Source organism: Drosophila eugracilis, unplaced genomic scaffold, assembly GCF_018153835.1.
Source record: "Drosophila eugracilis isolate 14026-0451.02 unplaced genomic scaffold, ASM1815383v1 contig_386, whole genome shotgun sequence".
Lineage (NCBI taxonomy): Eukaryota > Metazoa > Arthropoda > Insecta > Diptera > Drosophilidae > Drosophila > Drosophila eugracilis.
The window spans coordinates 632041-644621 of NW_024573245.1; the positions used below are offsets into that span (position 1 = coordinate 632041).

The following is a 12581-nucleotide window of genomic DNA, read 5'->3' on the forward strand; positions in this document are numbered from 1 at the left end:
GCATTGCTTGGTATCGGTTCGGTAGCCTGGATACATAAAACGTTCCAAAATTTAGCGTCCCAAGGAGATTCCTTCCCCACCGCTGCTGAAAATTGTGCTTCTTCCCAAAGTTCTTCAGTTTCCTCTAGTTGTTTGTTTTTTGGTTCAAAAATCGTCAAGCCATGGATGAATTCGGCGTCTTTGATTACAAGCGCCCGGCCAACGCAACGGCTCCGGATTCGAGGACCTCGACCTACCGAGGGCATCGTCACATCACTGACCTTAGGTTGGGAAACAAGCTAAATGCAAGGTTTGCGGACAAGGGCATTTATGTGAACGATCCCATACTCTCGGAGAAACTAACTTCGGAATGCATGGCCAATTATGTGTGGAAGGTGAGTAGATTTTTCTAATTTCTTGCAGCAATTGAATGTTTCCACTCGTAATCTTTTAGTACGGCAATCCAAATACTCTAACAAACCCTTCGCTCAACATGAAAACTCAGTACATGAAGCCATTCGAGGAGGGCTGTCTTCGATTTATAAAACGGAAGATGAAACCCATTTCTAGCGTTAGTCATGACTCTTATGTGCTAAAAGAACTGCCAGAGGAGCAGGAGATAATACCGATTGCAATGCCCACACCGGTGGCGGCCACAAAGCTGGTTATTGACCGTTCGCAAGCTTTATACAGCAAGTACCTGGACCCCTCCGCCACCACCTATAATCTTTCCTATGTGCGCTTGAGCCCCCAGGATGTAAGCGCCAGTGTAGCTGCCCAAGATAATATAACATATTGGAATTGGAAGGAGAAGATGCCGCCCCCACGGAAAGTATCACCAGAAGAGGATCCCACGCTGTGCGACGAGGGTAACACTCATGACTGTCCAAAACGACGCTGCGAGTTCCAAAATCTCACAAAGCGCGTTCCTCATTCGGGAATGGTCACCGAGGTGCGTGCTAATTATACAGATCCGCAGTTCCGAAAGGTTGAATTTGATCCGGATGTGAAACCGGTACTGGTGCATGAGGAAGTTATGCCGTTTGCCACGAAAAGCGAATACGCCATCTATGGATCTGGGGATCCTGTTATTAAGTATGTTTGAAAGTTCCAACCATTTTGACTTTCTGCTCACTTCATAAATTAATGTAATAAATGATTTTAAAAAAAAGTTTCGATTGGCTTTTACAGTGTTGATATATTTTTAGTGGCAGTTATAATTTAACCATTTATGGAGACCGCTTCTACTGTAGTTCATAAAATCTTGAATTAAAATAGTATATCCAAAACGATTTAGGAAAAGAGTCGTACAATGGTTCATAAATATTAAATTTGAAATTTTGTCCATTAGATCGGAAATCATTCAAATGAGTTGAAGCTGTATGGAAGCAGGTGGTAGGCGGAAGTCACCAGTACCTCATCCTCATCCTGAATCGCAGGAATGCAGTTCTCCTGCTCCGGTGGCGGTGCTTTTGCAATATAGATGGGAATGTCCTTGTGTACAAACTCGAGGATGAACTGGCGACAGACACCGCAAGGTGTGGTAAACCCATCGGGATGATATGCCACAACAGCACCCGCCGTGTATTTCATCTCGCCTTCGCTAATTCCCTTAGCCAGAGCACACCGCTCCGCACAATTACCAGGAGTGAACGCTACGTTTTCGATATTGCATCCCGTGTAGATCCTACCGCACTTAGCACGAAAGGCAGCACCTACTTTAAACTTGCTGTACGGCGCATAGGCGCACCTGCGGGCGGAAAGCGCTGCTTCCAGCAGCTCACGACCATCTTCGCCTGCGGAATATATGGACAATGAAAGGGGATAATGTTTCACTAAAATAAACGCAGCACTTACCAACAGAACAGAACGCCACCGTATACTCCTCCAACATTTCGGGATGCGGCAGATTTTCAGATTCACTGGCTCGACCCTTGTCTCCATTGAGACGTGCCTCCCGGCGGGCCAGCTGACAAAGAAATCCTTCTAAGGTCTTCATATACTTCCCTAAGACCTTCTGTAACGTTTTCTGACGCAGTTCCTTGATCTTACCGCCAGCGCACTTAGTACCAGATTGCTCCTGGCGACGAGCTAGATCACACTGCAACGACTCCAGTTCCTTCATCTTCTTCTCTAACTCCTTTCGCTTGAGCTCATCTTGTAAAGCATTCAGGTTTTTCATACACCGCTGGAGGAGCTTCCGCTTTTCCGACATTTCGTTAGACTTAAAATTTATTTTTAAAAAAAACTATGTATTTTTGTAAGCCGGAAACAACTACTGATTTTTTGACAATCTGTAAAAGACAAATGTTAATTTTTTGACAAACTCAATTGAATCATAATATATATAAACTTACGTAGTTAATTGAAAAACCGTATACATATCTATAAAAATCAGCCACTGCTCCGGTTACCCTCTTTCAGAAATCGGGAAATCCCCTGTAATTGAAACTATAAAATTCGCTAGAAAACACATTTAATGTACTTATTTATGTACATATACATAATTAGTGATATTTATTTTTAATCAGGCTATCAAATTCTTTCAGAATATTTCTATGTGGAAATCTTTAGCAAGTTATTTGTCTCCCAATATTTTTATACATATATCGATAAACGTTTAGCTTTCTTTAGTAGTGTAATTTTCTTTATTTCAGGTGATTAGATTAAAATTATATAGATTAGACTATTTCCAGGGGCAGTGACGTGTTGTGGGGCAACCTTGAACTAGCCACCGCTCTTGCTTTCTCTCCTTTCCAACAGCGTTATTTCCGATATGTGTGAAAACTGCTAGGCAACAAATTGAAGATCGAGGTGCACAGAATGGGATCGTCACTCTGCAAAGGTTCTTCCTTTGCAGCAATCCTCGCATCAATAGCCTGGGCCACATAAATGGGTATATCTTCGTTGGCAAACTCCCGGATAAATTGTCGACAGACGCCACAAGGAGTAGTGAAAACATCAGGCTCGTAAGCCAATACAGCTCCGATTGAAAATTGAGTTTCTCCCTCGCTTACGGCTTTAGTAAGGGCCGTTCGCTCTGCACAAGAACACGGCGTAAAGGCTGCGTTCTCCACATTGCAGCCAGTGAAAATCTGTCCAGTGGTCTTGGCCTTAAAAGCAGCCCCCACTTTAAACCCACTATATGGCACATAGGCCCGTTGACGCACTTGAAAGGCAGCTGTTAAAACTTCTTGAACCGATGGATCTGGAAGTCAATACAATACACGTCACAAAAGAATTGCAAAAGAATACAACTTATAACTTGATATTAACACTTGGTAGTTGTATATATATCATAATTATATATACAAAATGGTTTTAAATATATATTATGGATAACTTCTAAGATATTTAATGATCGTATTTTTCATTATTTATCTGGTAGATGAACCTTACCCAGACTGCCGAAGCTGACCACTTCCTCCGCCTTTTCAGGACGTGCAAAATTTTTGGTCAGATGTGTCATTATTATTTAATATTTTTGGTCAAGGGAGGAACACCTCTTTTCTAAAATTTTGTTTTATTTTTAGCAAGGCGAGTGCGTGGCTCGTTGTTTCCCCTTTGAACGTCCGCTGGCAAATGGACAGTTTGTGGTGACAGAGCCGCGCAAAGTTGGCTATGATGATAGCGCTCTCCGTCGTGTGGTGGTGACAAAAATAAACACTTGGAGAGAAAACTATTTGACTGATAAGCAACGATCGTGGAGAGCAGTGAAAAACACACAAACAGATGCGTTGCCTTGTATAAGCTAATTAATCAACAAATAACGAGGGTGGGTTAACAGAATATAACAAACTCGGAATCACATAAACTATTGCACATAGGTTTCAGCGGCATTGCACCCTGTCCGGGCAGTATATGCTTTTCCTATTTTCCGTTCGAGAAACTGAAGCTGTTGGGCAGCAGTTGGAGAACGCTGGTGCAGAGCACCCTCAATGGAAGGTTGGTTGGCTTGGCAGCATATAGGGGGATGTCCTTGCCGTTGACGAACTCTGACAGGAACTGCCGGCAGACCCCGCATGGCGTGGTGAAGCCATTATCCTGCTGGGCCACAACTGCACATGCGACAAAATCGCGTTTGGCTTCACTGGAAAAGAAAAAAAAGTAGTAAAGTCAGTTATTATAGTAAAATTCTTATGAATTTTTCAAATTTGTACATATGTATGTCTATAGCACTGTATTGTTTAGATTTGAGAACCAATGTACATATGTATTTTATATTGAAATACAAAAATGTAAGCTTTTACAACTACACAAAATTGTTTTCCTTTGTTACGACCCAGATTATTGACAAACTAACCTAATGGCCTTGACAGCTGCAGTGCGCTCCGCACAAATGCAGGTTGCGTATGCACCGTTTTCAATGTTGCATCCTGAATATATTGTGCCATCACTTGTCCTCAGGGCAGCTCCCACTGCAAAATTGCTGTAAGGACAATAAGCCTGCTTCCTGGCTTCAGTGGCTGCTAGGATGAGCTCTTGAATTGATGGATCTGAGGAAAGGAAAATAAATTATACAGTTTCCTTTCGCGTTCCCTACACCGTACCCAAACTCTCGAACTCCCGCACATTGAGCTCGTCTCTTGCACCGTTAATAAACACCTGTGTCATGGCCAACGTTAATTAATAACGTTGTTAATAAAAATTTCGCAATAGAAAAAGCAGCTCAGCAAATAAACAGCTCAAATTATCACTCAACACAACAAAAGCTAAGGCTGCAACAGCTGATTGTGAGAGGGGCTCAGGACGGATGATTTTTCTGGGGGTCAATTAGAGGTGGTCATCTCAATTTCTAAAACAATATTTCAAGCAACTTTTTTACAAAATGTATTTAAATATTGTCAGTAAAAAACCAAATTTAAACAAATTCTGGGAATAAACCCTATTAAATTTACACTTGCATGCCTCTGTTGCTATCTAACGTTTTCCAGCACTGTTATACCCTCGATAAGTAAATACACAGGTGTATGTTGGTGAATTTTGTTTGTGCCGTACACATACTCCCAGCAATCCGTGAATTTCGTCTGGTTTATATCCCCCTTATCGTATAATTCAAGCCAAATCGGAAAAGTTAGCGACCGATTTTGTGGACACAACGACCGGAAAGACCGTGAGTGACTGTTCTTCTGGTTTCCCCGCACTATTAACCTCATTCAGTGTAATAATGTCGACGAACCCAAGACCCCAACACCAGCGACAACAGTCAGAGGACGTACAGATCTCGATGGGTGGATCAGGTGGAGGTTCTGGCGATGGCGTCCCTGAAAGATTACCGCCGATTAGCGAAAAGGATCAGCGATTTCCCTACTGCATCGTCTGGACCCCCATTCCTGTGCTTACTTGGCTGCTGCCCATGATTGGCCATATGGGCATTTGCACCTCGGCCGGAGTGATCCGTGACTTTGCCGGCGCCTACTTTGTGTCGGAGGACAACATGGCATTCGGGCGACCGACTCGGTACTTACGATTGCACCCCAAGTACGTAGAAGGCGGTAGCTACGCGTGGGATGAGGCTGTGTCCAAGGCGTCAGTGCTGTATGGAACCCGTATTCACAACATCTTATGCGACAACTGTCACTCGCATGTGGCCACGGCTCTGATAAACATGCGCTACAACAACAGCACAGGATGGAACATGATCATCCTCAGCATGTGGCTCTTTGTCTGCGGGCGCTACGTCGGGATCGGAGGCTTCATTAAGACCTGGCTACCGTTTGCGATACTCCTGACCGCCTGCATCCTGCTGGGTGTCTACTTTTAGTGACTAAGAATACGTTAACTTTACTTTTAAATAAATGTTAATATGGTGTAGTTTAATAAATAAATAAATATATGGCGTAGTACTGTTCGGAAAAATGGTCTTAAATGAGTGTAGCTGAGTCCATTAAGATAATTCGGCTTTAACTCTTTATCTTTGTGTTTTTGTATAGTGCAATCAATAAACTGATTATTTATTTATATATCCGCTTTTTGTGAATCTATTATGTGAGATATAGAAACATTAACTAATAGCACTTAAATCGATCATTCCATTAAACTAAATCTCACTTTTATTGGACGGTCAATTAAAATACAAATTGGCAATAAATATGGTTGAAAATAACGTTTATTCACGGGGACTATTTAAATGATTGTATTTGGCGTGTATTAACTTCATATATCCTATGGCTTAAAGGTAGTCGTTTTGATTAACTTGTATTAATCTTCGACGGCGCGCGTGACTTCCTCAGCCACTTCAAGGAGTTTTTTCCACTGCTTTATGGAGAGTGAGATGCCCTTTTTGCCGGGCAAATTTTCGCCGTTCTTCTCATAGTACTCTCGTATGTCCACCATCTTGCGCCCGCGGAACTCGTTGATTCGCACCTGGCGAAGTCCCTCAAGAGTCCAAGTGGTTGGCCCATCTCCGGCATCGGATTTCGTAGAAGATTCCTTGGCCTTCTTGTTTGCCGGCGGATTGCGCTGTCATACACAGAAGATAAAACCAATTTGAGATTGTTAATTTATTTCATGTTGACTTACATCCTCTGGGCCGCTGTCGCTTTCCGAAGAGGGAGTACGTTGCTTCTTTGCTTTAGGCATTTTTTCTATTATTTTTTACGTTTTGCGAAAAATAAAGCAAGCCGGTAAAAAATGTGTGAATGTTCAAGCGCGCTTACAGGAAGAGCAAAAGCAGCGATATATCGATAAAAACAGCAGTTCAAGAAAATATCGAATTATATCTGATTTAACTGGATATTTTTTCTTTATAACAACAAAAATAATAGTTTTCATAGTAATTTAAATCTATTGTATGCAACTGAAATTTTAAATCCGTGATAAATATTCAAAACGAAATGAAATATCGATTACTATCGATTTATTTCAGTGTTGGGAAACGGCGCGTACTTTCGGCCGGCGTCACTTTAGAACGCGCATTTTTTTGCAGACTTTTCATTTTGTAATAAATTGTCTTAGCGTCAGTACACTAAGTGCTGAAATTAAATTAAGTTGTGCAAGTGGAGTTATATATTTTCTCTTGAACTAACTAGTGGTAAGTGACTTACAAAATTATAGTAAAGAAGCGACTAAAAGGGTCTTTTGCATGTGTTTGTGCGCGTGTGGTTGTGCAAATTTTTTGTATTTTTTTTCACCCGTGAGAAGTATTTAAATGGCAAATAAAATGGCCAAGAAAACCGACAATCCTGAGAGCACCGGAAAGGGTTCAGATGGTGAGGAGGAGGAGGAGTATGCTGTCGAGAAGATCATCGACCGGCGGGTGCGCAAAGGAAAGGTGGGTAATCCGTAACGGATAATTGCCTAATTTCTGGTCCTAAAACGGCATTTTCCACCTGCAGGTTGAGTACTACCTCAAATGGAAAGGCTACGCAGAAACTGAGAACACCTGGGAGCCGGAGAGCAATCTCGACTGCCAGGATCTCATCCAGCAGTACGAGTTGAGTCGCAAGGACGAGGTATGTGCTGCGGAGCTTAGTACAGTTGTGCTCGCTTGGATTTCTATTACATCTTATTGTTATCCGTAGGAAAAGGCGGCTTCTTCTAAAAAAGATCGACCAAACAGTAGTGCCAAGGCCAAGGAAACAAACACAGGACGCGTCAGCACATCAGCGACCACAACAAGCAAGCGAAAGTCCGAAGAACCAGCAGGTAGGTAACCCACCCAACCCAACTTGGAAAACTCCGGAGTGTAGGAAGTGGTTTACGTAATGGAGTGTACCTATGAATAGGTACCTTCATCATATAGTGAAAATCAGTTGCCGGTTAAAATAAGAAGCTTAAGATACATACATATTCTTCTTGATCAGTACTACCAGCCAAGCCGATCTACCCATGTCCGTCCTTGTTCATTTGAACACAGATATCTTAAATACCTTGAGCCTATATGTTGGGACTAAGCACTCAGATTCTAATGAAAAAAAAGTCAAAAGTCTAACTTCCTTTTCATTTTAATTGTTTTTTTTACCTATACATTTTTCAAATCACACCGTTATTTTAGTAGATGTACTAGCTTAAGGCCATAAGACATCACGCCACAGGTTTTACCAATAGATGTTTATTATATATGGATTAGTCTTTTTCTGGTTTTGTTTTTAGGACCCATGTCCATGTTCTCCGATATTTCAATAATTGAAACAAAAAAAAACGGTAACAAATTAAATCTTAAGACCTACAAATTTTAAGAAATATTCTGCAATTAAAGGAATTTTTAATTCTCTTTCCTTAGCACCCGTTAGCAGCAAAGTAAAACGTACAGCAGAGGTAGAACAGGACGGCGGCATTTCCGCAGTTGGCTCTACAGGATTTGACCGCGGCTTGGAGGCCGAAAAGATTCTGGGAGCCTCTGACAACAATGGGCGCCTGACATTCCTCATTCAGTTCAAAGGCGTAGATCAGGCTGAAATGGTGCCCTCTTCAGTGGCCAATGTAAAAATCCCGCAGATGGTGATCCACTTTTACGAGGAGCGCCTGTCCTGGTACTCGGATAATGAGGATTAAAACTGTCGGCTGAACGACAGCGGAAATGAGCGCTCATATATCTAACGAAAAAAAAAACACTTAGAATTATTTCTAGCCTACCTGCAGACGTTTACAAAACTCCCCTACAACTCATGAAACGTCGGACAACATTTTTATATGTAACCGTCAAGCACTAATATTTGTATTTATGATGTTTTCAATGAATAAACAAAAACTATGTTCTGCCGCAGTCTAGACATCTATTGTGATGGTCAGGGTATGATGCTCATGTGTTGACCATGTGGCTGTAACTGGACCTTTATTGCCCACTCAAAAATTTCCATGTAATTCCTTTTGTTTAGGAGTGTGCTGGTAATAGTTCTGTAACTCTTTTTTTCTCTTATGTTAAAATTATGCTTAGCAAGAGTCGAAGGACATGTAGACTATTAGCTGAACGGATAAATTAAATATGGTTATAATCTAATTAATATTAGATTGCCTCATTTGCCTTAAGAAAATAAGGATATATAACATAAAGACGCTCCAATATAATAGTTACTTCGTTTTTTTCTATAATTATCGCATATATAGGAACCTCACTAGTTATTCAGAAGTTTATTAGCCACATTGCATTCTGAGTTCTCTAGCACATTTGCACAACAGGACCAGTGGCGTCTTCCCGGATGTCCTGCATGTCCATGACCGCAGCCGATGTATCCGGGCATTCGTCCTTCACATGAGCACATCACATTCCGGTTGCCTTTTCCGGAACAGAAAGAACAGCAGTGGTATATTCCCGTATGCGGGCGAACCTGACGCGCCTGAAAGGTAAAAGGGCCTCCCTTGATTGGTCGCTCGTTTATCGTGATCGTGAGAATTAGTGAACCCTGGGCGTCCGGCGTAAAGGAGATGTTGTAGGTCCCGTCCCGATTGTCCGATACTTCTACGGGCAGAAACTTGGAGCTCGAGTCCTTGTATTTCAACATGCAGTTAATCTCGAGTCCACCGTGACATAGGGAAACCCCATCAGCATCTCTGGAGTGAAGCAGAAGATCTGCCTTCTTGTGGAGTCGCAGCTGAGAGAAACCTTCCCATTCCAAGGTGCACAAGCCAGGTTCCACCACCTGCATGGTGATAATACCATATAGAGGAATATCTCGCTGGTCCTTCGTCGACGGAGCTCTTATTTTTGGAAGAAAGTGCAGGGAGTCGGAGATCTGGACAGAAATGGGATACTTCTTTATGGTAAAAAGTTTTTTAATAAACGATTAGTTATCCCACTTTCGGATCCACTGGAGGCTTAAATTGTTGACAGTATTCCAAGCGCCTAAGAAGTATAGCAACAAAGCTCAGGATCTCGACATCGGCCCCGATCTCGGACAACTCTTGGCTAAATCGTACTGCATCTTGGGCCTGCTGAGTACGTTTCTCTATGGGATAGCAACAAATCAAATAGATTATACTTGAAATAAAGAAAATCTCACCCAAATCCAGTTGCTGCTTGACCACAACTTCTACTTTGGATTCCCTGGCTCTACTGATTTGCTGAAGAAGGGTCCTACGATGCACTTCCAGAGCCTCGATGTACTTCTGCATATATCGCTCTACTTGACTCTGGATCTCGTCACATCTGTCGTTGATACCTCGTGCTATAGAATTCAACCTTTCGATAGAGTGCTCTGCATATTGACAAAGGGGTCGAGTTTGGTCCGTAGCCTCTTTAAGGAGTTTTCCCTGATGCGTAATGGCCCGGGAAATGGCTTCATGTCGATGGCCTTTATGAAGCAACACTAAACAGTCGGTGCAAGCTAATTGCCGGCAGTGGGTACAGAATGCCTTAAGTTCGAAGCTGGTATGGATTCCACATCGCAGCACCAGCTTGCTATTGTCTCCCAATCCCAGCTGCTGTTGCTTTTGTTTCCTGGCGCGTCTTAGTTCCAGGATGCTTCTCATTCGGTGATTTGAGGTGCTTCTTTGTCTCTCATGTGCCTCCTTACACAATGTACAGAGGTTCAAAGTGCAGCTGATGCAGTGATAGGTGGCCTAGAAACAAAAACAATGTGGGCCTTTGGTCAGCCGTCAAACTTCTCAAGACAGTCTTCCTTACGCTGATCTCCTCGGTGCAAAGAGAGCACCAAACCTTGGATATTACATCCTCTCCAGCCTTCAGTCGCAAGGCCTCAATGCGTCTTACTAACAAATAGTTTTGAGGAAGCTGTCGTATTCCACCCAACGGAAGATCCGTAGGATAGTTACAGCTATGACAACGAATACATCGGGTAGACGCCTCGCTTACAAAGCTTCCGGTGAAACGGGTGCCGAAGGAACTAGTCGATCGCTTCCCTTCACTCTTGGACTAATGAATGGACTAATGTTTATTGTGCATCTACTAATCTCGTAGTCTTACCCTGATCACTAGCCGATCCATGGACTTTTTTCTTCTCAGGCTGAAACTTGCTCCTCGTTGCCTGGCAGGTGCAATTGTAGCCGTGAGTTCAGCACTCGAACCACCCATATCGGATCTTAGACTATAGCTTGAGGGATCCTCACTACGGGCTGGGTCTGGCTCCCACAAAGACTCGTCTTTAAAGTTCTCGCTAACCAGACATTGCAGGCAAAAGGAATGCAGGCAGTACAAGGTTCTAGGATCCGTGTAGACATCCAGGCATATGCCGCATTTAAGATCATCCGTAAAGCTAATGGTGTTCTCGGGAGGAGTACTGGGTCTCAATGTTATGCTGGGTGATGGTGAAACTTCGGGAGAGACCGCTGGCGATCGTGAGGGGCTTCTAACAAGTGGTGAGGGCGCATCAAAAATCTCTGCTCGCGGAGAGACTGTAAGAAGAAGCTGAGGTAGCATCTGCAGCTTAGGTTGGGTAGTGTCTGGTGTTGGGGGAGATATCCTCAATTCCGGTGAAGCCTTCAAGCTTAGCAACCTCTTAGGATGCAGCTGCTCCTTAGATTTGATAGGCTGGGCCACTGTTGCATTACTTGCCTGACTACTGCTGCTACTTTGAACAGAAACGGAAGAGGCGCCACTAAGAATGTTGTCTAGTAGAGATTCAGGAGACGTAGAGCTGCCGCCTCCGGCCAAGCTACTGGTGGGCTCACTGCCACTGTCCCTGTCTTGAAGTGCAAGTTCCTCAGTGGTGATCCCAAATGTTCCTACTTTGACGCCATTGGACAAACCCAAAGTCCTTGACCGTGGCATGGAACTAATTGGCGCTAAAGCTGGTAGTTTTGGTACTATTGTTTGCTGTATTTTCGAATTCGCTTCACTTTTGGGGGCAATGGAGAAGGAAAAGATCTGTGGTGCTGACTTGCGTCGAACAACATCTACCATGGGAGCAGCTTGAAGATTTTTCGACGGACTCCGTGAGTTCTTTCGCAGGGAAATCTTAGCAGAGCTTAGTTTCAACATTAGTTTTCCTTGACCCCCAATGGGTGGTGCAACTGTTGGAGGCAAAGAAGTCGGAGCCACCACTTCGAAATCCCCCTGGATGCGTTCATAATCGATTACATGGCTACTTTTGCTTCCGATGCTCGTTTTCCGCTTGAAAACGATTTTTGAGGGATTCGGTTTGCTCATGTTTCCAGATTATGAAATTCTGCAGTTTGGCCACGGATTCTCGGCAATCTGGAGCACCAACGAGTGTTCTCTTTGCAATTGGGACTGAAACTGAGAATGGGTCTCGGACTTGGTTGCTGCCTAATCCAATTACATTCCGCATTGGAAACTCACGGCGCAGTGCGAATGGAGAGGTGGCCAAAGACTGACACTGACAATTGTGCAATTATATATTGTGGTTGCTCATTCAAAATAGTTCTCCCATGGAGACTCGTTATTGATTGACTATTTCGATTTATTGGCCAAGAAGGGAAATCGGTACTTCTAAGTTCTCCGTGGATGGTTGGAATTATACAGAGATATTAAATATATCAAAAGGAAGTGTTACCACTAATCTGCCACTGAATCGTGACTAATCTCACCGAAGTTAAAACGAGAACTCATATAACTTCGCGCCAAGATTTTGATACGCCTTTAAAAATCTTAAAAACGCAGCAACATATTTGAATTAATTATAAGCTATAGGATCCTATGTATATTGAATAGCTATATAAATTCGACGCATAATTTGGTTTAT

At 42.9% G+C, this 12581-nt stretch overlaps 8 protein-coding genes across 11 annotated transcripts; 3 read left to right on the plus strand and 5 right to left on the minus strand.

The window, feature by feature from the left end:
• Window positions 1-77: 77 nt before the first annotated feature.
• LOC108106105 lies at window positions 78-1143 on the plus strand. The gene is made up of 2 exons (XM_017212980.2): window positions 78-374; window positions 434-1143. Exons 1-2 carry the CDS (start codon window positions 162-164, stop codon window positions 1082-1084), a joined length of 864 nt encoding a protein of 287 aa, XP_017068469.2. The 5' UTR covers window positions 78-161; the 3' UTR covers window positions 1085-1143.
• A 70-nt stretch (window positions 1144-1213) lies between these two features.
• Window positions 1214-2555, minus strand: LOC108106106 (cytidine deaminase). Of its 2 annotated transcripts, XM_017212982.2 has the most exons (3): window positions 2337-2555; window positions 1837-2273; window positions 1214-1775 (listed from the first exon to the last, which is right to left on the minus strand). In XM_017212982.2, exons 2-3 carry the CDS (start codon window positions 2192-2194, stop codon window positions 1339-1341), a joined length of 795 nt encoding a protein of 264 aa, XP_017068471.1. In that variant the 5' UTR covers window positions 2195-2273; window positions 2337-2555; the 3' UTR covers window positions 1214-1338. The 2 variants fall into 2 exon arrangements, with proteins under 2 accessions (XP_017068471.1, XP_041674767.1); XM_041818833.1 differs by having other exon boundaries at window positions 1837-2352.
• A 43-nt stretch (window positions 2556-2598) lies between these two features.
• Window positions 2599-3600, minus strand: LOC108106110 (cytidine deaminase). Its single transcript, XM_017212987.2, has 2 exons — window positions 3379-3600; window positions 2599-3187 (listed from the first exon to the last, which is right to left on the minus strand). The coding sequence occupies exons 1-2, from the start codon at window positions 3446-3448 to the stop codon at window positions 2745-2747; spliced, it is 513 nt and encodes a 170-aa protein (XP_017068476.1). The 5' UTR covers window positions 3449-3600; the 3' UTR covers window positions 2599-2744.
• A 112-nt stretch (window positions 3601-3712) lies between these two features.
• LOC108106111 (cytidine deaminase) lies at window positions 3713-4712 on the minus strand. Its single transcript, XM_017212988.2, has 3 exons — window positions 4530-4712; window positions 4283-4475; window positions 3713-4069 (listed from the first exon to the last, which is right to left on the minus strand). Exons 1-3 carry the CDS (start codon window positions 4591-4593, stop codon window positions 3850-3852), a joined length of 477 nt encoding a protein of 158 aa, XP_017068477.2. The 5' UTR covers window positions 4594-4712; the 3' UTR covers window positions 3713-3849.
• Window positions 4713-4918: 206 nt separating this feature from the next.
• On the plus strand, window positions 4919-5942 carry LOC108106108 (transmembrane protein 222). 2 transcript variants are annotated; one of them, XM_017212985.2, is made up of 2 exons: window positions 4919-5092; window positions 5140-5942. In XM_017212985.2, exon 2 carries the CDS (start codon window positions 5147-5149, stop codon window positions 5741-5743), a length of 597 nt encoding a protein of 198 aa, XP_017068474.1. In that variant the 5' UTR covers window positions 4919-5092; window positions 5140-5146; the 3' UTR covers window positions 5744-5942. The 2 variants fall into 2 exon arrangements, with proteins under 2 accessions (XP_017068474.1, XP_017068475.1); XM_017212986.2 differs by having other exon boundaries at window positions 4922-5092; window positions 5164-5942.
• A 128-nt stretch (window positions 5943-6070) lies between these two features.
• Window positions 6071-6657, minus strand: LOC108106113 (RNA polymerase II transcriptional coactivator). The gene is made up of 2 exons (XM_017212989.2): window positions 6502-6657; window positions 6071-6441 (listed from the first exon to the last, which is right to left on the minus strand). Exons 1-2 carry the CDS (start codon window positions 6559-6561, stop codon window positions 6181-6183), a joined length of 321 nt encoding a protein of 106 aa, XP_017068478.1. The 5' UTR covers window positions 6562-6657; the 3' UTR covers window positions 6071-6180.
• A 201-nt stretch (window positions 6658-6858) lies between these two features.
• On the plus strand, window positions 6859-8686 carry LOC108106152 (heterochromatin protein 1). Of its 2 annotated transcripts, none has more exons than XM_017213053.2 (5): window positions 6859-7012; window positions 7123-7252; window positions 7317-7433; window positions 7503-7626; window positions 8204-8686. In XM_017213053.2, the coding sequence occupies exons 2-5, from the start codon at window positions 7130-7132 to the stop codon at window positions 8473-8475; spliced, it is 636 nt and encodes a 211-aa protein (XP_017068542.2). In that variant the 5' UTR covers window positions 6859-7012; window positions 7123-7129; the 3' UTR covers window positions 8476-8686. The 2 variants fall into 2 exon arrangements, with proteins under 2 accessions (XP_017068542.2, XP_017068543.2); XM_017213054.2 differs by having other exon boundaries at window positions 8074-8221.
• A 349-nt stretch (window positions 8687-9035) lies between these two features.
• Window positions 9036-12427, minus strand: LOC108106148 (tripartite motif-containing protein 45). The gene is made up of 5 exons (XM_017213048.2): window positions 10844-12427; window positions 10544-10792; window positions 9921-10479; window positions 9718-9866; window positions 9036-9653 (listed from the first exon to the last, which is right to left on the minus strand). The coding sequence occupies exons 1-5, from the start codon at window positions 12023-12025 to the stop codon at window positions 9036-9038; spliced, it is 2757 nt and encodes a 918-aa protein (XP_017068537.2). The 5' UTR covers window positions 12026-12427.
• Window positions 12428-12581: the final 154 nt, after the last annotated feature.